Genomic DNA, 22,189 nt, shown 5'->3' with positions numbered 1-22,189 from the left:
CAGGCGGCTTCAGCCTCACCTTCCGGACATCATCCACTCCACGCAGACAAGCTTCATCCAGGATAGGAGCATTCTGGATAACATTTTCTCTTTCTGGGAGGCTACGGCTCTGGCTAGATTTCGACAGGAGGATCTGGCAGTGCTCCTTCTCGACTTCGAGAAGGCATATGATCGGGTGGACTGGGCCTTCTTGGAAGGCACTATCGAGAGGATGGGCTTCCCCCCTCAGTGGATCTGTGGGGTCTCTGCACTCTACACATCGGCTCATAGCCAGGTGTGCTGATACAGGGCGTGCGCGGAGAGAGGTTCCAGCTCTCGCGCTCGGTGCGGCAGGGGTGCCCCTTGGCGCCCTTTCTTTTTCTTTTTGTGGCGGAGGCCATGAGCACTTTTTTTACGGCACAGGATACAGGTTTGCGGGGCCTCCAGCTTCCCATCCGCACCTCGGAGGAGCTCCTAGACTCGGAGTTTGCGGATGACACTGCTGTCTATCTTCAGGGAGGTGAGGAGAACCTCCGCCGCTTCGCCTTAGCCATGGACAGGTTTTGCAGAGCTTCAGGCGCTTTGATCAACTGGCACAAGTCGTGTGGGTTGTGGGTCAGCTCTATGCCCCCCCGACTTGGAGGCCAGTTGACGGTTTTTTCAGTGGCTGCCCCCCGGCACTACAGTGCGTTATTTGGGATGCTATGTGGGCATTGACATATCTCCGGAGCAGCAGATAGCCCCCCTTCTTCTGAGCATTCGGAAGAAGCTTCTGTATTGGAGTACCGCTCGTTTATCTCTGGCTGGCCGAGTAGTTGTGGCCAACCAGGTTCTGCTTGCTACTATGTGGTACATCACTTCTTGCTGGGCCTTCTCACGGTCGTGCATTGGCCAGGTGCAGAGGCTCATCAGGAACTTTCTTTGGTCCGGTGGCGACGGGCGGCCCGCCAGGGCCAAGGTGGCATGGGCGGTGATCACTCAGCCGAGGGAGAGAGGCGGCCTGGGCATTGTTGATCCTATTTGCCAAAGCCGAGCATTGCTTGGCAAGTTGGTAGTTCGTGGCCTCCTGCCAGGCGCTGAGCCGTGGAAGGAGTTTCTTGTTTCCAGGATGCTCAGCCGCACCCCTTCTCTTAGCGGCCCCTGGACCCCCAGCATCAGGTGGATCTTTACAGAGCAGCGATCCAGAGGAGTGGGCCTTGGCTTCGAGGAGCGTTTTGCAGCTAGCCTTCTGAGGGCCTGGGCGCATCTGAGGCCGTCACTCTTCCAGACTCCCCCGGGCACCGATGAGGAGCGCTTGAGGCAGCCTTTGATCTGGAACCCCTTGATTCGTCTCCCCAGTGGCCATATGGTTGGATCGCGGTCTCACGTGTCGTGGGGCCCGCTGAGCTCTGGCCCAGCCCAGTCCCTAGACGACTGGATAGGTTTTCAGCAGCTGCCTCTCGAGGCTCAGGAGAGGAGACTCAGTGGGATGAGGGGCAGAGAGTTGATGAGACAGGACATTGAGGCGGCCATCCCCCGGGAGTGGCGGACCCCAGTACAGGACCCTCCACCTCCACAGTGGATGGGTGTCTTTACTCAGCATGAGATCCTTCTAGCGGTCTGCGGCACAGCGAAGAGAGTCGCCCCACTCACTTTCGAGGTGGGAGAGGGTGGCCAGCTTCAGAGGACACGACTAGATTTGGATGGGCTCCAGGGATGTATTCTTCAGAGGGTGTGGGTGGTCGGCTTTCATCAGAGACAGTGGTATGTAGACCCCTCACCGGCCTCGATAGGGGAGGACTGTTCTTGGAGATTATGGGCTTGGGACAGCAGGCCTCTTATTCGCCTTCAGTGGGATCCAGGTGAGTGGTTTTGGCGAGATCCCTACTTGGCCCCTACCAGCCCAGGCATCCCCTTTTTTCAGTACACAGCGAGGCTGGGGCGGCGGATTCAGAGACACAGGATAGCGAGCACCCCGGCGGCGGCCGAGCATTGGCGGCGACAGGGGCTCTCCCCTGCCTTTCTTAGGGACTTCTGGCAGCGCCTGTGGGCCAGCTTCCGGCCCCGGAAGGTGACGTTGTTTCTCTGGCTCACAGCGCATAGAGGACTGGCTGTGGGGGCTTGGCTAGCTTTCAGCAGTCACCCAGCGTCCTGCCCTCGGTGCGGCCATGCACAGGAGTCGCAGCGGCACTGCTTATGGGATTGCCCACAGGCACAGCAGGTCTGGCAGCGCGCTCTCAGGATGGTTTTTGCAGGCTCACCAGGTGAGATGCTGGTGACGTGGGGTGCGGTGGCTTGGGCCACGGACAGAGGCCCGGCCCTTGGATATGAGGACGCCCCTGGCAGTGCGACCATCCAGGTCTCTGACAGGGCGATGGCGGTGGTTCCGACGCCAGACTTCTCTTCGGCAGCACCTCAGGAGGGGGTCGGGCACAGATGGGAGATGATCAGCAGCATGACGGCTTGGCACATTTGGAGAGCCCGATGCAGGGAGGCCATTGACCGCCAGCGACTCCACCAGCGGAGGACACTGGGGGAAACTCCAGGGCGACTCGGATCGCATGAGAGGGCGCCGCAAGGCTTTCCTCCGCACTTGGCAGCCTGGCCCTTTCCTCACCGCGAGGGGCGAGGATGTCACTTGGCACTACAGGCCTCCAGTTTGGCTTTTCTCACCTCCCACATGTACTATTAGGTAGCCCCCCCCAGAGAGCGGCCAGCCACGGGGGTGGAGCTCAGGAGTTCACTGTGTTTTTTATCCCTCCTTGCGAGGTGAGCTTTGTAGCCTTATGGCATGTTCTCATTAACTAATAGAAGGATCTTTTTTCCGGAAAAAAAATAGAATGTACGAAAATGATGATGCTTTTAAAAGTCTATGGGCTGATTTAAATGCTGGTCATATAGTCCCATCGTACTCTTTGAAGGATGGTTATATGTATATGCAGAACCGCATTAGCGTGGTTTAAAAAGTTGAGGTGCAAGGTCATGGAAGAGTCCCACGCTCCTCCCTATGGAGGACACAGAGGGATTCTGCCTACTACACAAGAATTGGAAAGATAATTCTTTTGGCCTACTTTGCAAAAGGACATAGAGCAAATGTACATGAATGCAAAGTATGTCAGAAGGTTTCAAGCCAGATCACATGGCCATTGGGGATTATTTCTTTCCCAAATTTTCAAACACCATGGGATGCCTGAATCAATTGCTGGGAACAGAGATCCCATGGCTACAAGCTTATTTTAGTGAGCACTGCAGCACTTGATCTTTTGAAATGCTTTGTGGCTGGACAGAAAACAGCCAAGGAAAAGTACTTGCCATTAGTTGAATTTGCTTAGAATAACACGGTGCATTCATCCACTAGAAAGGCACCTTTTGACACTAAGTTGTGTTTCATGAAGTGTTGGAGTGTTCCGCATGGGTACCCTCCATCTATAAATGGCAGTGCTGGTACATGATGGGGAGGCCTTCTATTGAGTATGGGACAATTCAGGGAGCACCCTATTTCAATTTCAACTACACCGATAAGCTGTTCAATTTCTCCAGGAGAAAACAAAGAACTTTCTGCTATTCATCCAATATACAGAATGGTTTTAAAAGAGGCCTCTATCAGGACTTCAAGAAGCCAAGTCACAACATCATTCAAAAGCCATCAGACAGGAGAACTTTTTTCTAGTGCAGTAATACCTTTTTCTACAGCACTTGATGCAAATGAATGTAAACACTGACCACAACAATAAGTAAGGAAGTCACTAAATTAAGACAATCATTGAAGCCATAAAATGGCATCATACCAGGTTGTAACGCCACCTATCAGCAAGAAGAAAGGGAAAAGCTGAAACAAAACAAGAGGATCAAAATCAAGTCCAAGTATATCTGTTTGAGCACACTAGCAAAGCATAGTCTTTGCTAACACTCTTCTAATAGCACCTCTCAAGGTTTGAAAACGCAAAGAAGTCCTTGTACAGTGGAACATGACTCTCAAGTTCAAGCACTTAGAGAGCACCACAGCTCATCACAAAAAGAAAATGTGTAATCAAGTTGCATCAACAACATGAACGATGAACTCTACACACCAAAAATACCATGGGGACTGATACAAGTGCTTCATTCGACACTGCATGTCTGATTCAATCACTTTGAGCACAAGCAATTTCAATGGTTATAACTTTACCATGGCCAATGCCAAGGGCATGCTCCCATTTCTGCTTTGAACCACTTTGTACACATTGTAGACACTGCCAGACACAACCCAAAGGATAAGGTAACCCAGAAAAACCTTGAAATATATCAGTGAACAAACTCATAATTAAATAAATGGGTAATGATACAGATATAAAAGATACCAAACGACTTACTTGTAGCTCACCGTTGGCGTAACTGCAAACAACATCATGGCTACTATGACAAAGTCGTGAAGGACAAGGTCTGAATGTGAAACTCCCCACAGACATCAACAGTGAGATGCACAAAACTTCATATTGAAAAAGTTCAGGTGAAAAAATGATCAAAGTACAAGACACGACTCATCACCTTGATCTTACCTGATAAAATTGGCAACCCTGCAAGAACATAGAAAATGTCACCAACTTTCTGAGTCCACCAAGCTGGTCCTGCAAAGATGGCAAAGAAAAGAAATCTTAATAAGAGCGTTGAGCACCAGCCTTCCTACTATGTTCAAAGTACCTATCAAATCAGCTTGCAAGCAAGCTTTGGCAGTTAATGTGCACTACCAACGATAGCCGTGAAAAAATGAGCCATATATATCAACATCAAGCCTTCAGTGGGACCGTTGATCTCTGGAAGAATGAGTGTGTTTGTGAAAAAACTGCAATCCACAAAAAATAGCCATTCAACAGGAGCTGGTTAGGTAGTCAAACGCACGATATAACTATTCATGTCAAAAGCATCATATAACTTTGGAAAAAGGTTGAAAGGGGGTTTCCCGACTCCATCTAACTTGGCATAGACCTTTCATCTTCCATTCATGAAGTATTACACTACACTGCATTAAGTGCTGTTTTATGACGCATCAATCAAGACCCACTTTATTCCTCTAACCCAAAGAATGACACTAACGACTTCAATTGAACCTAAAAAATGCATCTCTCTATGGAATGTCTCGTTGAACCCATAAATGATATGCAGCCTCCCCAACTAGCTCAGTGCATGCCTTAAGGAATTCAGAAGGATCAAATTGTTGGCAATAGAATTGCTCCAAAGCATTTTCAACACGTACATAGCCAAGAGAGAGCAGCTGAAAAGGACTCCCAAGGGCTGGACAGCAATGTAGCAATCATTTGCCTGCTGATCCAAGAAATCAGCTTTTGATCAAATTGTTGGCGATAGAAATGCTCCAAAGCATTTTCAGCACGCACATATCCAAGAGAGAGCAGCTGAAAAGGACTCGCTAGGGCTGGACAGCGATTTAGCAATCATTTGCTTGCTGATCCAAGAGCTGGAGAAGCAAGAAACCATGCCAAAAAGTATGTGTGTGGACTGGTTATGCTGAAAATTGTCTTCCTTTTTCCTCCTCATGAAGAAGGCACCTATTTCCCTACAAGGAAGGGAGAGGATAAGTCTTTCCATTCATATAATGGGTGGCCGTTGGGCCACCTCAACAAGAGCCAGACCTCCCCCATAATTGGAGAGGGTGCCCAATAAGTTGTCCATACTCTTTTATTTAAAAGTGTGCCTGATTTATAAGAGTTTGGCTGGCCGCCATCAAATAAGTGCCCAAACTCACTTATGACCTGTCTACCAATCTTTAATGAAGTGTGGATGCCCAAAGTCACTTATAAGTTGTCCGGCCATACTTTAATGAAGTGTGGACCTGCAAAGCAACACAAATAAGCTTAAACAAAGAGTTCAGAGTCACACCTACCACCTATCTACAGCCCACAAGCGAGGTCAAAACACACATTCACACGCACGGTTCATGAGAGGGCGTTCCTCTGACCAAAAACTAGACACGCGGATCTTGCACACAGTAAATCATTTCACACGAAAACAATTCCAGGCATGCAAGTATGTCATACTTGGACAATCTCCCTTTCATTTAGCTAGCTTGTAGCATGCCGCATGTCACCATTTGACCGCCCAAGTGGTCTTCCCCTAATTCGTGCCAAGGTACGGGAGGCCACGGAGCTTTATGTCAGTCGTACATAGGGTAGGCCAGGGAGCTTTATGTCAGCCGCATCACCTACCAGAGGCCAGGCCTCGTGTCGCCTATAGTGTGGCCAAGACATGCAACCCACTGTCAAGGATCCTAGTTTAGGCTTCCCACTCAACCAATTCCGTGCTTAGGAAGACCTCCTACTTACAAGTTCTAGGAACCGGAGATATATCCATTCCATAATGCATATGCATGCATCTCTACTTGCTTAAAACTGATTTCGCGTGACTTGTTTTCGCCTGATGTACCTGTGTACTTGCTGAAACCTTAACTGTACCTACAAGTACATGCCAAAACCCTAATTGCACCTACAAGTACAAACTGAAACCCTAACTATACCCGCAAGTACATACCGAAACCCTAATTGTACCTACAAGTACATGTTGAAAACCCTACTGTTGTGGTGGCAAGTACATACCGAAATCCCTACTGTACCACAAGTACGTGCTGAATATACTGGCACCAAGTGTACCTGTTTGAGTACCTACTATTAACACCGCATACCAGTACCTGTTCATGTACTTGTTGTTGGAATGGATTCTTGCCCTCCATGGAGCGTTCACAAGACAAGCATGAGAGGGTTGCCGATACGCAGAGAAGGCAATTGGACATCAAAGAAAATGATTAGGTATTGCTGAAATTTGAGAAAGTCAGACTTTGGGAGAGGCCTGGGAAAGACGGGATGTCTCCCATCATCTTTAGAACATTGTTCCCTAAGATGAAGCATAGCTCTCTCATCAATAGTGTATGACTTGAAATAATCATGAACTACTACCAAGTATTATGGAACGTTCAAGGCCATTGAGAAGACTAATGAAGTGGCTTTCTGGTTGGCTTTGCTGAGGATACACAATGCATTTCATGTAAGCCTCTCGTGCAAATATGTAGGGCCGGAGCCTAAAGAGCCGGTTATGGAAGATCCACTCAAAGTGGATGAGCTAGTAGCGATGTTGCAGCCAGAACAAATTGTGTTCACAAGGAGCGTAAGCTTACAAGTAGCAAACTTCAAATACACTACCTTAAGAAATTCAAGAGTTGTTCACCCATGGATGCTAAATGGATGAATGAGGTGTACTTTTAGGAATATCCATAGCTCATAGATGCATAATTGGAAGCTTTTCAATTGTGGCCAACTATTTAGAAGCCGAGGTAATCACACTATTGGGGCATTCTCTACGCTTCCAGACATATGGATGGACGGGTTCCATAGTGTGGAAATGACGCCTCTTGGAAGGGGACTTATGGACACGCCAACAAGGGTCATGTGGACTAGCACCTTATTGTAGGAGATTGATATCTACACCAAGGGCCACTAGGCTGGACCTTCAACACATAAACCACCACCAGAAGTTCCTTTTCCTAAGTAGAATACCACATCTCTACCTCTAAAAGTTTCTTACTTCGAATGCTAAGGGTCTCCCATCCTCACCTTACCTGAGTCTATCCGCACACCAATGATGTGTCCCAGATACATAATTTCTAGCTTGAAAATATTAGACTCGGATTCCTTTGCAACAACAGCTTATTCTATCTGAGAATATCCAAGGCAGCTTAACGCTTGCATTTGATAAATCATAGACTAGGGCTATTGAGATTCTGGGTGAACATCCTGCTCTTGATTTTGAGATTTCTGATTTCTTGAGGATCCATGGCGATCAGCCCTTGAAGACTCCAAATCAAACTCTCAAAGCTCAACTATGCACCCAACAAATTTGTTTCAGATTCACACAGGGATCCACACAGAAAACTGAAGCAAAGGCAAGTTTTGGCCATGAGGGATGGGCTATTTGTTAGCATTCATCTCTTATCTGTACCATACTATACCATAGGGAGTGAGGGCATGTGATGTGGGTGTGCCCACCCGCGGGAGGAGTCCCCGATTTTGTCCATTTTTCCCAGTTCTGTAGTCGTGTAGAGGGGGGCTATTTTTTGCTTTCTCTAGTCGGCCTATAGGAGGCGCCTGGCCATGGGGGGTCCGCCGACTAGAGGCTGGCCGACCAGACCATGCCCAGTCGGTGGGCCAATATTGGAGCTGTCAGCCCTGTTTATACAGGCCGACTGGCTGCCCCTTGCCATATATATAGGCCCACATATTGTACCGGATCTACTGTGTATATAGCAGAGCTTTACAGCACTTCTCCTCTCTTGCACTTCTGCATTTTCTGCTCTCAGTTCTTGGTCTCATTTCCGCTGCACATTCCAACATGGTATTAGAGCCCAAGGTGGCTTGAAGCTTTGGAGACGGTGAGAGCTTGCAGGGCTGCTGTGCTTGGTGCTGATTGGAGAGTGTTCGGGCCGTACAGGACGTGGAGAAGCAGGTAGAAGGCGGGCGTCATTGCTGGACAGCCACCTTGCAAGAAAGTGCAGCCTCTTCTTTAATTTTTTCTACCCACCCACCCTCCCTTCACAAGACCAAGTGAACCCCCGAGATGGTAGATTTGCTCGAGATGACGGATAAACCTGTGAAGATCCCGACCCTCCCGACATTCCCAGTGGACTGACAGTTGGACGGGAACAACTATGGCATTTGGAAGGTGATGATGGAGTCTGTTTTGGAATCTTATGATTTGGCTAACTTCATCATGGTTGGAGTTCCAAGGCCAGATCCGGAGCAGGAGGAAATTTCACTATCAGTCACCAAAGAGCAAGAGGCCCAAGCACAGTTGTGGGATCGTGTCAATGCATGTGTGCGCTCTTTCATCTTCCTCAACTGCACACACCAAGTGATCAATCATATCAAACACATGATGCTGGCTCGAGGGATTTGGAAGCACTTGGCCTCTCTGTACAATCAGGTATCAACCATGAAGAGAGTTTCCTTGAAGTGCACATGCAAATGATGAATCCTGCAAAGTCTTCGACAATGCGGGAGCACATCAATAAACTCCGGGCTCTTCAGCAGGAGGTTCTTCAGGCTGGGAAGGAGATATCATCAAAGGACATGGCCATCACCCTGCTGTCTCATCTATCCTTTCAGTACTCAGCTTTCTATTCCTCTTTGATCACCAGCGGGAGGCTCAGCACCATTACTTGGGAGGAGCTTGTGCCAATGATCTTGGACCAGGAGGAGCGGTTTCTGAACCCTCCACCGTTCAAAGGTTCTGAGGCTTTGATTGGCCCGCGGTCAAAAGGCCGCAACAACAACAAGAAGGGCAAAGGGAAGTCTTCACAATCAAAATCTTCTAAGAAGAAGCCCGACTCGGATCGTGATGCCTGAAAGCCGAGCGGACCTCTAACCATTGTGACCAGAAGGGTCACTACTAGAGGTAATGTCCTCAACGGAGCACCGAGAAAGGTGTTGATTCCTCAGCTACAACCGCGAAGACTCCAACTTTTCTGCACTTGGAGATTATGGACACCGGAGCTTCATCTTCTTCGAGCAGGGAGGTAGTTGGTCTCACCGTTGGGGATACTCAGGAGTGGATTCTCGACAATGGTGCTTCCAGGCACATGACTCCTTCCCGAGAGTTGTTACAGGACCTTCGGAGGCAAACAAGTCACATCTTTATTGGTGACAAGTCCACTATCCCGATTCACAGTGAGGGTAGGTTGGAGATTGTTCCCGATAGGGCAGAGGAGGGAAGCATTCCTCCCCAATTCTTTATGTCCCATCTCTTGGCTTTCATCTTTTGTCACTGCATGAGGTTTGCATGACTAGCATGCGGGTGGAGTTTGATGAGCATTCAATTGCTATCCGAGACAAAGCAATAGGCCACATTGTTTGGGCAGGCGGAGTGGAGAATAGGATTTACAAACTCTCACCACTCTCTTCTCTTACAAGTACTCAGCTCGGTGATTTGTGGCATTTTCATTTTAGCCACTTGAATGCAGACGCGCTATGGCGGGCTTTCTTGGACCAGATGGTGGATGGCTTGCCAGATGTTGGCAAGAGGCAGGGACATTGCAATTCTTGCATTCGTGTGGGAAGCAACATAGGGAGTCTTTTCCGAAGTAGGATACCAAGCGAGCTTCGAAACCACTGGAGTTGGTTCACACTGACTTGTGTCGTCACGTGCATCCCGCACTTGGATGCCACGTAGACATTTCTGTACAGAAGGTGCACGACCTGGGATGGTGAACTGGTCCCATGTGAGCCCAGTCCGGGACGAGTCAGCCAGGGATCCATCTCGGTCGTCCGAGGTCAGGTGTGCATTGTCTTGCACATGAGTCCAAGGTCAGGTGTGCATGGTCCTGCACATGAAACAGTGCCAGTCCGCGCTGTGAGTCTCCCTCTAGAATGATGTCAGTGGTTTTGTGTATCTGGTATGGTACCGGATACCAGATCACTGAGTAGATAGTGGTTAGGACAAGGGGCCAGCCCATAGGGCTACCTCGGATCTCAGTGTGGGCATGGGAATGGTGTAGAACCACCCCCATGAGGGCCAGGAAGGCCCAGGCTGAACCCACCAGCCATGAAGGGGCTGTAGGACAGCCCTAGGGCAAGCAAAAGGCAGATTCCAAGAGTTTACAGCCTTTGCATGGCTGTAGGGCAGGTATGGGGCAGCCCATACAGGCTGCCCAGCCCTTGGATTGTGGGCAAAAGCTGTGCCCAGCCCTTTAGAATCAGGCGCATCACTTGCAGCCTGTTAGGGAAAAAAAGCAGCATTTTTTGGGATTTAATTCAGCATTTATTGCTGAATTTCTGGTCGTGGGAGTATTTGATGCTGCTTTAATGCTGGCCGACTGCTCATGATTGGGTAGTATAAATAGGATGGCCCATAAACCCATTCATTCATATTCACCAAGAGCTCAAGCAAATCGAGGGCTAGACAAGCCAAGGGAATTGCTAAGCAAAGGGGTGGAGAACTGAAGGTCAAGGGCAGAGATTTCTCAGCCAAGAAAAGGTCCAAGATTGCTGTATTTTCTTTCAGATTTCTCATCATTCTAATAAAGCAAATACACCATCCGTGGTGGGGGCCCTACAGAGGGTAATTGGGACCCAATACTGTGTCCTCTCCATCTCTCCCTCTCTCTCTCTATTTTCTGCACATCTCCTTTCAGTTTGTGCGTTAATTTCCGTCGCAAAAAGAGTGCTGAATTATGAGTATTGAAGTTACCGATTCTTCTCCGAATCTTCCACATATTACATGTGTGGGCTATGCAAACCCCATCTTTGGGAGGAGCCTTGTATTTCATGCTGATTGTGGATGATTGAAGCAGGTTTACATGGGTGTACTTTCTGCCACATAAGGACCAAGCCTTTGCTTGATTCAAAAACCGGTATGCTTTGGTGGAAAAGGAGTCTGGATTGTAGGTGAAGACTATTCGGGCTGACAAAGGAGGGGAGTTCTCTACCAATGCTTTTGTGCCGTTTTGTGCGTAGAATGGCATCAAGCGGGAGAGCTGGCCAATGCTAGGTCTCCTTCAGAGAATGGAGTGGTTGAGCGAAAGAACCTGACTGTGGTGGAGACGGTGAGGACGATGTTGGAGCATCGCGACCTTCCTCGTCCACTTTGGGGAGAGGCTGTGGCTACAACTGTCCATATCCTCAAGTGATCTCCCATGACTGTAGTGCCTAAGGTGACGCCATTTGAGGCTTATTTTGGCAAGAAACCAAATGTGTCCCGTTTCTGTGTTTTTGGGAGTGATGCCTATGTTCACATTCCGAAGAGGCAGAGGGGAAAGCTTGACTCCAAGTCCCATAAGCTTGTTTTTGTGGGATATAACTCTCTTTCCAAAGGCTACAAGTTACATGACCCGGAGCAGAATGAGGTGGTTGTTAGCCAAGATGTTGACTTCAATGAGCATGTTCCAGCTTCCACTGTTGAGGAGTCACCGCTTCTTGGAGAGCCAAATGAGTATGAAGATGAGTACCGGGCTATTTTTCCAGCTAGCCAACCTCGGTCAGTAGGAGAGGTTGATCTCGAGGTTGGAGATTTGCCACAGCACAGCAACAACAGGCGGCTCCACGTTCTATTCGGGTTTCGAAGTGGTTATTGGATACCATTCGAGAGTCTAGTGTGACGGAGTATCCCTCTGAGTGGACCACGGAGGATGGACCTCGAAGATCGCACAAAGTTCGTGACAAAAGTCAGTTAGAGAAGCGTTTACAAGTAAATTCTGCCTTGATGTCTCGTATCGTTTGAGTCAAGGAGCCTACTTCAGTTAAGGAAGCTCTTTCCCAAGAGACTTGGAGGAAAGCCATGCAAGTGGAACTTGAGGCCATAGTGAAGAATGGGACTTGGGAGTTGGTTCGGAGGCCGTCAAAACAATCAGTCATTGGTGTTAAGTGGGTCTACAAAACCAAGTATACGTCCGATGGGTCTGTGGACAAGCACAAGGCCAAACTTGTGGCCAAGGGCTATGCTCAACGGCCAAGCATTGACTATGAGAAAACTTTTGCACCGACAGCTAGGATGGCCACGATTCAAACAGCTCTTGCCCTTACCTCTCATTAGCAGTGGCCGGTGTATCAGATAAATGTTAAATTTGTGTTCTTGAATGGTGACTTGCAAGAGGAGGTGTATGTTGAGCAACCTCTAGGCTGTGAGGTTCTGGGCTCAAAAAGTATGGTTTACAAGTTGCGGAAGGCCTTGTATAGTCTGAAACAGGTTCCCAGGGCTTGAAACCAGAAAATTGATGCGTTCTTTCAGATACAGGATTTCCAGAGATCAGTGGGGCAGATCCGAACTTGTATCACTTTCAAGAATGCGATATGGTCACATTGATTATCGTCTATGTGGATGATCTTGTCCTCACTGGCAGTCATGTGGAGCACATAGTCGTGACAAAGGCTACCTTGTCACAGGAGTTTGAGATGACAGATTTAGGCTTACTCCATTTCTTTTTGGGATTGGAGATTTGGCAAACCCAAAGGGGGTTCTTTGTTTCTCAACAACAATATGTTCATGAGTTGTTGGAGGCCATTGGGATGGAGAACTGCAAGCCTATTTATCTCCGATGGACTGAATACTAAACTTACTGTACATGATCTTTGTGAGCAAGTTGATGTCTCTTTATATCGGAAACTTGTCGGTTCATTGATTTGGTTGCTGAACACCAGATTGGACTTCAGTTTTCTAGTGGGACTGTTGAGCTCATTTATGTAGACACCTTTAAAGACTCATTGGGATGCAGGATTGTGGATCTTGCAGTATATGCAGGATACGAAGGATCTTGGACTCTTTTATGACACTGGGGAGGGATCGAAGGACCGAGGCAATCTCCGAGGTTGGAGTGACTCTGATTGGGGAGGAGATCTACTTCAGGATACGGCTTTACCCTTGGCTCGGGAGCGATTTCTTGGAGCAACAAGAAGCAGCCACCTTTTGTTGCCTTGTCTTCCATTGAGGCAAAGTATCGGATTGCTTGCGGTGCTGCTTGCAAGGTGGTGTGGCTGAGGAGGTTACTTGGCGAGATCAGGTTTCCACAGAAGGAACCCACGGTCATCCCGTGCGATAACCAGAGTTGCATAACTATTGCTCGGAACCCAACCTTTCATGCCTAAACCAAGCATATAGGATACAATATCACTTTGTTCGAGAAAAGATTTTGGATGGTGACATCTTGCTAGCCTTTTGTTCAAAGGAGGACAATGCAGCGGACCTCTTCACGAAGACTCTTCCTCAACAAATGATCCATAAACACACCAGCTCACTGGGATTGGTTCCACATCTAGGAGCTAAGAGGGGGTGTTAGCATTCATCTCGTGTCTGTACCATACAGTAGGGAGTGAGGGCATGTCATGTGGGTGTGCCCACCCGCAAGAGGAGTCCCCGATTATGTCCATTTTTCCCAGTTCTGTAGTCGTGTAGAGGGGGGCTAATTTTTGCTCTCTATGGTTGTCTTGTAGGAGGCGGCTGGCCGTGGGGGGGGCGACTAGAGGCTGGCCGACCAGGCCATGCCTAGTTGGAGGGCCCATATTGGGGCTGTCGGCCCTATTTATACAAGCCGATTGACTGCCCCTTGCCATATATATAGGATCTGCCGATTATGCCACGCAGATACGGGTTTCATCCCACCGTCTCAGAGTTAAGATAGGCAGAGCTGAGCACGTCTTCAGAACCAGGGAGCTCATACGGAGAACCAAGGAGGAGAGGATCTGCCGATTAAGCCACACAGAGGTTGAGACAAAGGAGCATTACATATGCCGCTACCCAATACACTATGAGATCCGTGGGACATTTCACTATCTATTCCACGAGGGATTTGGCCGACTTACCCCACAATGATTGACTTCCTGAACCAGCATTACCTAGGGCTCTTCTTGCTCGAGCTCCATAGACACATGGACACTTTCTTGAGAGAGCTTCGACCCCAGCCACCCTGGACCCGCCCGACCCTGACCCCTCCCTCGCTAGCCAACCATCACTTGCTTCTTCAAGACCCAAGAGGAGGAGTACACCCATACACTGGATCCCGTGGACCCACCTCGGGCTGCTCGCAACTCCGGACCCACCTTGCTCGAGGAGTTAGCTTGAACCAGACCTCCGCATTCCGGTGTGCCCAACTCCCCGACGACATCGGCCATGATCCCCCCATCTGCTCCAAATCCTAGACATGCTCCCCCGCCATCGAGCTACCTTTCCACATGACATAGTTGAGGGAGACCTCTCGCCATACTCATTAGCCCCATGCTTGATATTTTGGAGAGTGGTAGACCACCTATTGGGGGCTAATGCTACTCACATGTTTCGTGTTCCTGGCATTCCATGATGAGATTTCCATGGACAGTTTTGTATCATCCCAATGAGATAGTTTTGTTTTGCTTCTATTTTATTTTTTGTTCCATGATGAGATATGCCATGGAAATATTGTATCACGTTGGTCTCATAGGCCCATTGGGTCTTTAGTAGACTCTCTCTCTCTCTCTCTCTCTCTCTCTCTCTCTCTCTCTCTCTCTCTCTCTATATATATATATATATACATATATATACATATATACATATATACACATATATACATATATACACACACACACACACACACACACATATATATATATATATATGGGAGAGCCGTACTCTGATCCATTGAACCTCAAATCATTTACCTACTTTAACTATTTATGACATAGATATCTACAACCGGTGGTTTACATCAGATATTGCACTCCCGGCATACAAGGTCTTTACACTTTTCCATCACCGTAAATGTGGTACACTTCCCTCTAGTGGCACAAGAGGGACCTGACATTCCACCCAAAGGCCCCCTGGTACACCCTTTCTCCAATACTCGGCTCTTTTGGATTGGCCCGTTCTCTTGCAAACTGAAGCAAAGGCAAGTCTTGGCCATGAGAGATGGCCTGTTTGTAGCAAAACAATGGCTGCTAGCTCCCGGAGTTTGAAAGCATGCCCAGGGTGATTAATAGGGAGTAGAAAAGGGCACCTCTCAGCTTTTTGACTAGCCAGTCCTACACACATTCCCATCTTTTTGTGGAAAGTTGCATTTTTTAGGCAACTAGGGTATTTTTGGGTGTGCATCCTTTTTTGGGCTTAGCACACCGCTTTTGGGCTCTAATTTGCAGAGCTTTTGGTCGATCAAGTGCACGATGCATATTTATCAGATGCGCTCTCTACTGCCAAGAAAAGCATCTTTGCCCTCTCTTAAACCCACAATTACCTGCCCATCTATACACATGCCCATGACCGTGCTGCCCACCTGTACAGCCAGCCCCAAATGACCACCTCTGTAGAATCATACGTGTACAGCCAGCTTCTATACGACCAGCCTGCTGCCCTGTACCACCAGTTCTGTACAGTGATATCTGTACAGCCAGCATACTGAAAATTGTGCTGCTGCTGTACAGCCACATGTACGGCCCTTCCATGGTGCTGTACAGCAACATCCAGCCCTCTTACCACGCTTTTTTGTGTACCCTGCTACACTAGGCTGCAAAGTTAGCTTGAAGCAGATAAGCACACCACAAGCAGGAACCATAAATAGCCCTATGCCTCTAATAACCACTAGACCTCCCCATAAATGCCTAATCACTGAATCCTGGTTAACCTAACCTATAAGTTACACCTGTAACCCACCTAGGGTTTGGGATGTAACAAACTTCCCTCCTGCAAGCTTGAGAAAAAGGTTCCTCCTTTTGCAGCAAGAATTGTGGCATAAGCGCCATTGCGATGGTTTCACTTTAGCACGATTACAGCAAGCCCCTTGTTCTCCCAAAAGTCTGAAGGTGAATTCGGTTGTCAATCAACCAATTTTACAGTATCATATTCCAGTCAAACCAGGATATGAAACAAGCCTGTCAGCTGCCTTAAGTCCCTTTGTTACTTGTATGAATCAGCTTTGAAGATAAATATACCAAGCAAACAAAACAGAAGGACACGCTATTTTTATCAATGAGCCAAAGTAAACTCAAAATTTATGATTACGTACTGTTCCCAAGTTGCCCCATAAAAGGGGATGGTTGCTATCACCCAGAACCATAGTGTGTGCTTTCCACTCATGACTGAATTCCCAAAAGCCATTGTCTCAAACTGCACAAAGTCCAAGATCCAAAAAGTTCACTCTTCAAGCAGTTGAGATGCTATGCTTTAAGCCATGAATTGTCAGCACAAAAGAATACAACTTACTGCACATGAAAGAGCATCACAACCTGCACAGAAACAGTCGCTGAAATGTGTCACCAAAAACACCCACTAAAAGTTAGCAAGCATTGCTAAACCAAAGCATGAAGAACATAATTACCGTGATCAAAAAGCTCTCCCAAAGGGCTAGAAGAACTCGTTCGCCTGGCTTGCTTGCCATCAACAGCATCAAATGTCTGGGAAACAACTCAAGGTGACACACATGAGCCTACAGTAAATGAACCTCCAGCATTGTGTCTTGAACTTGCAATAGACCATCCCAAAATTTGATCCCTTCAGTAAGGCTTGAGATAGATTTTTACTGCTCCAAAGGTTATCTCATCCATAACATTACAACTTCATGTGGCAAATCGTTTTCTTCTTGCCCTCACAACTTCATGTGGCAGATCATTTTCTTCTTGCTACCCTACACAATGCTGATATTTTACAGTAAAAGCTTCTACTGCTGTTGGTAGATGGATTCAGCAACACACTTGAGAAAATCCTCAGCCAAACCTGGTATAGGAACAGTAGGAGACCGTGCAAAAAGTGGACCCACTTTGGAGAAGGAGAAGCAAACCCTGGAGAGTAGATCTGCACAAAGGTGACAAAAGCATCACGATGATGCAGCTTTACTGGCTCACTGTAAATTGAATATTTTAACCTTCTTCATTGCAATTGCCTAGTTCAAAATCTTCTCAAAAAGCTAATAGCTGAGGTTCAGCTGAAATCTCCACGAAAAAAATGTAACAGTCTATACTTAAGCCTGATAATCATAACATAGGAGTAATAGGACTTAAATTGTGAAGTACAGCAGTTGCAAGTTCAAAAAAGATCGCCCTGCAAACATTAAAAATTTTCACAAATGAAACTCAATCACCAATAACTCTATGCAAATATCTTGAGTACAAAGATCTGCTAAGCCTACTTTTTTTTGGAAAGCATTTTGCCTGTTCAATGTCAGGACAGTAGAGCAGTACAAGCATTTTGCCCTTCCCTCCAAGGTCACTTTCTTGTCCTATGAGCCCAAGTCAATGACGATCATACAGCCTCACGATGATCTCAAAGATCATGAGGTTCCGAAGCTTCGTAACCATGATAACACCCACTTAGGTAACAAGGGAAGAGAGAGCCCTTATATTGAGAATCCCATTTTTGGAAAAAGACTTGTAGCATTCTCTGATTGAAACGTAGCCATCGTACTATGCCTTGTCAATGACCGCCACCTCAAATACTCTACTCTACGATTACTTCCAAGTTCCAAAATGTAAGATGAGATGGTCACTAATCAACAAGAGTATACCCATAAGCTCTAAGTTCATCCATGCTTCAAATGGAACTTAAGAGGACGAGCTGTCCAGGAAGAAAAGCACAACCCAAAATTGCCTAACAGGAGGGTCATTATTCTGCTCATAATAATAAAAGAACTTTGAGGTAAGGGGCCAGGGCTCTCTTAGCTTTCGACTCTTGACTAGTGAGTCCTATGTTGTTTTATTTCCCCCCTCTTGTAACCATTTTTGTTGAGACTTGAGGGGTAGGACAAGCTGATCAGTGGCCAAAGCTGTGGCCATTGAATGCTTTGACAGTGATCCATGCAGGCATGAAATTAACCTTTGGTCAAGCCATCACTTGAAGGCAGATACAGAGCTTTTGATAGCTTGTATTACATACTATAAAACTTATTAAACTGGCGTTGGAAACTGAAACCCCATATAAAATGGTTCTTGCAAATTGAAGATGCTGGGCGACTGGACTTACAATTCCACATATCAACGTAAGGTTTTTTTGCAAGAAAGGCCAAGCAACAATTTTCAAATTTCAAGTCCACAAAAAAGGCTAAGCTTGCCATGCAGCACTCTCATTAACACTTACATAACTCAGCATAGCAGATGCAACAACGAACAGAAATCCTGTCAAAGTGATCTGAATTTCAAAAACAGAAGTAGTCAGTGTGTTGAATAATTCCAGAGTCCATGAAAAACCTGACTTCATATACAAAGAAGTAAAAACAGAACTTACCATATTTGGCCTGATGCAGCAAAATCCAGCCCCGCGAACAGCCCCCCCGCCCAAAAAAAAAGGGAATGAGCAAACTTAGAACTTCTTATTGGAGATTACGGTGCCTAATTAAAAGCAAAATTTTGAACCAAAGCTCCTAATGTGAAAATAACACAGTTATTAAGATCGATAGAATGGCTTAATGTTTTCGAGTTCAAACCATTAAGAAGCTGTCCAAGGAATCCAAAGAAGTATAATAGTCATCTTGGCACGTACGACACTAGCTTGTCGAGATAGTGAAGCCTTTCTAATGATCTATGGAAAACACCCACAGTTTGTAGCAATGGAAAAAGAACTTGAAGACTTACGGCATCCATAAGGGGAAAACCGTGACAAATCGGCTCCAAAAAGGCTGAAAGACATATTTTGCCATGTATGAGAGGTCCACGCCACTGTATTTATACTTTTGTAAGGCCTCGATTCCATGTTTCCCTATGTAACCCATCCCAACAGCGTGTAGCCTGCAAAAGATAATGTGACAAGTCCAATGAATAAATTTTCATGAGAGATCAAATTACATCCAAGCTTTCAGATTGAGCGACCTTGACAGGGCAGCATGGAAAGAATTCCTGTTCTAGATGGCACAAAAGGCATATCTTATCCCAACTGCTATAGCTCTCACCATTCACTACGAGTATTGATATCCCTAATCTCACAAATTTGTACCATGCAGCCACAGCTCCAAAAGTATCACTACCAAAGACAAAGCCATGCAGTCTAGTATAAACACACAAGTCCTCATCAAGCTCCAACCCTTTGGGCATCCACCTCACCTCAGCTTAACGCAACCTCAAGATTAGGCTTGAACTCTCATAACTTCAAATATAATGCCTTCGTTTTAAAAGGTGACTCGGCTGGCCCAGAGGTCGAATGAATCCGTGAATGCTTTGCAAACTTCGGGCCCTCCAGGATGCACAAAGGCAGGCTTGGAACAGGGAAGCCTAAGCTCGTATGTATGTTAAGTGCCTGCTCAAAATCATGGCACAAGATTTCAGTTCAACATGCCAAAAGTGGTAAACAGGATTTACAGCAGAGAGAGAAGGACATACAAAAATGACCTAAATATGATATGTGTAAGTGAGCACACCAAGCTTGTTTATCAGCAGCATGTCATGTAGATTCTAGAACACAGGAATGCCATATAGGTACGGCTAAATTGAAAGCAGTTCACAGGTCGCTGGCAAACACTCAGGCAGCTTGTCTTGTTTGTCACAGTGATTTTTGTAGGGAGGGGGAGGGTTTTGTGGGAAGAATCTAAGGGGAGAATGTGCGCGTCACACTTTAATTTGTTGTATTGTTGTTATTGGGTGGGCTAGGGCAAGAGACTCCCGGAGGCTGTCGGTCTCCTCTTCGCATTGCGACATGGATTTCAAAAGTTTTGCATAAGAGCTGACGTTCCAAAACCCCGAAGCCCTCCCTCACATTTGAACCTATGCGATTAGCACACTAAAGAAGGAAGACAATCCCAAATATAAGTACCTAGCCTCCTGAAGCCTCCTAACATTTGAACCTATGTTATTAGCACACTAGACAATCCCAAATATAAGTACCTAGCCTCCTGAAGCCATTTGTCACATAATAGAACGTTTTGTGCCATAAATTAATTAGATAGTGGTGCAGGAAAGAAGGTCAAAATCTTCAAGGTTTTGCTGAAAGTCGAAAAGTATTTTTTAATGTATAACGTAATGAGGCATCCAAAATTTTTTATTGCAACAGCGGACGAGCATCCATGCCTTTCTACTTTTGGGAGGCATGTGAAATAAATATCTTCAGATATTGTCGGTTGTCATCTCTCCATGCAATTTTCACTCCTCACTCGTTATTTCTCTCTCTGTGGCCATCTCTGTCTGTAGTCGAGACCGGGCGAGGGGAAGGTGGGGGAGGCGACTAGGCCAAGGAGGAAAGGCGGGGTAGCGAGGTTGCCATGGTTGAGAGAGGGTTAAGAATTGGGCAAGCGCGGGGAGGCGAGGCACACAGGATGGAAATTGGCAGGTGAATGGCATCCCAGGCCATGCAGGCTTGGCAACAAGCAATAACATGCTTGGACATAATCTCCAAGCTATACAGAATCGGACAAGGTCTCTAAGTAGTGCCTCAACTGCTAGCAATGAGGATTCTTGCCTGCTCTGCAGCCAGCAACAGAGCAGAAGCAGGCAAGGGGAAGGTGAGGGAGGCGACCCGGCTAGGGGAAGCAAGCAAGCGGGCGAGGAGAGGATATGATAGGATAGGGTAGGCAAGCAGAGGTGAGCAGGCATGGCAAGCGGTCGAGGAGGCTGGTGAAGGGAGGGAGCGTGGAGAGAAAGTAGCCTTAGACTAAAAATAATAATTAAGTGGCCACTTAATTAATACAACCAAAACAAAATGTTCTAAATGTTCTAAATGTAGGCCTCACCCCCATGAGATCTCTCCTTAGGTCGCAGTCATCTCTATCAAATGTGGTAAGTTTGGCTTGGCAAACTTCCTCATGAAAGCCAATAAGTAAATCTTAGTGCTATCCAAGCCTTCCAAGGGTCACCTCGCTCTCGCAAAGGCCTGAACAAGTTGGTCTTTTCTAATTTAAGTCCTTCTCAAGTCTTAAAAGTGCACCTTGTTTAGTTTTTCTAAATTGAATTTTAAGTCCTTCTCAAGTCTTAAAAGTGCAATCTTCAAGTAATATACTCTGAGTATTCATGACAATTATGTGATAAAATATGGAGGCTCTATAATTGTACTTGAGTTAACACATGTGTAACCACACACAAGTTTAGCAACCACATGCCAAGCTAAGTGTGAACATGATTACAATCAGAGAGTCAACAATCGAGTAGAGTTTCCATGAAAGGGATAGGATTTTTGCTTGAGAAAGCATCAAGTGGGAACCATGCTACATTGGAGGAATAGTGCTCCTTGATTTTATGGGGACATGCAAAGGTCGGTTGATAGCCCACTCAATCGCCTGATAGCCCACTACAGATCTACCGGTTGCTCACCCACAAACGAAAATTACGGAACCGCGTCAGGTCTCCAACCGCCATCCTGCTTCACCTATCTGCATGTGGGAAAAAAAAAGGCAAGGGCTCTAAGAATCATGGTTGCAGGATTGCCAAAGTGTTGGTGGATAGCCAACATGTATCGTTATTCATATTAACGCACTGCAGACAAAGACAAAGAACATAAATGAATAACAACATAGATAGAAGTAAATGAAAGACAAGTAGTCGGCAAACCATCCGTATTTGCATATATTGCTACTTCTCTCTGAATACACATATACTTCAAAGTGACTGCGCTTTGTGCCATAAGGTGTTTCTAGTTAAGATACAAAGCGACACATACTTTCAGTATGCCGATTGAATAATGAATAAAGATAAAGAATATCTATTTGGCAAATAACTATTGGGGGATAACTAAGGGTTAACACCATGATTTGGTCATATGTTGTGATCTGTGATTATGTCAAATTTTTCCATGATTGTAGAATCACGTCACTCATACACCGTGATTT

The 22,189-nt window shown here is 46.6% G+C and overlaps 1 protein-coding gene across 1 annotated transcript in view; it reads right to left on the bottom strand.

Moving 5' to 3' along the window:
• The window catches only part of LOC147633690 (choline/ethanolaminephosphotransferase 1-like), a 58,560-nt gene extending 38,410 nt beyond the window's left edge, over positions 1 to 20,150 (bottom strand). Inside the window, exons 1-14 of the mRNA XM_086804689.1 lie at positions 19,764 to 20,150; positions 19,479 to 19,671; positions 19,014 to 19,166; positions 18,667 to 18,676; positions 18,520 to 18,570; positions 17,164 to 17,241; positions 16,769 to 16,844; positions 16,654 to 16,676; positions 16,457 to 16,557; positions 4,686 to 4,780; positions 4,497 to 4,565; positions 4,311 to 4,380; positions 4,127 to 4,190; positions 3,747 to 3,787 (exon numbers count right to left, since the gene is read on the bottom strand). Coding sequence (XP_086660815.1) covers positions 3,747 to 3,787; positions 4,127 to 4,190; positions 4,311 to 4,380; positions 4,497 to 4,565; positions 4,686 to 4,780; positions 16,457 to 16,557; positions 16,654 to 16,676; positions 16,769 to 16,844; positions 17,164 to 17,241; positions 18,520 to 18,570; positions 18,667 to 18,676; positions 19,014 to 19,150 — 815 coding nt within the window. The 5' untranslated portion in view covers positions 19,151 to 19,166; positions 19,479 to 19,671; positions 19,764 to 20,150. The remainder of the gene's footprint in view (positions 1 to 3,746; positions 3,788 to 4,126; positions 4,191 to 4,310; positions 4,381 to 4,496; positions 4,566 to 4,685; positions 4,781 to 16,456; positions 16,558 to 16,653; positions 16,677 to 16,768; positions 16,845 to 17,163; positions 17,242 to 18,519; positions 18,571 to 18,666; positions 18,677 to 19,013; positions 19,167 to 19,478; positions 19,672 to 19,763) is intronic.
• Positions 20,151 to 22,189: the final 2,039 nt, after the last annotated feature.

Source organism: Cibotium barometz, chromosome 11, assembly GCF_041138505.1.
Source record: "Cibotium barometz isolate CiBa-2024 chromosome 11, ASM4113850v1, whole genome shotgun sequence".
In the NCBI taxonomy this organism is placed as follows: domain Eukaryota; kingdom Viridiplantae; phylum Streptophyta; class Polypodiopsida; order Cyatheales; family Cibotiaceae; genus Cibotium; species Cibotium barometz.
Note: the sequence above shows the minus strand (reverse complement) of the source record. Positions and strands in the feature narration are given on the sequence as shown.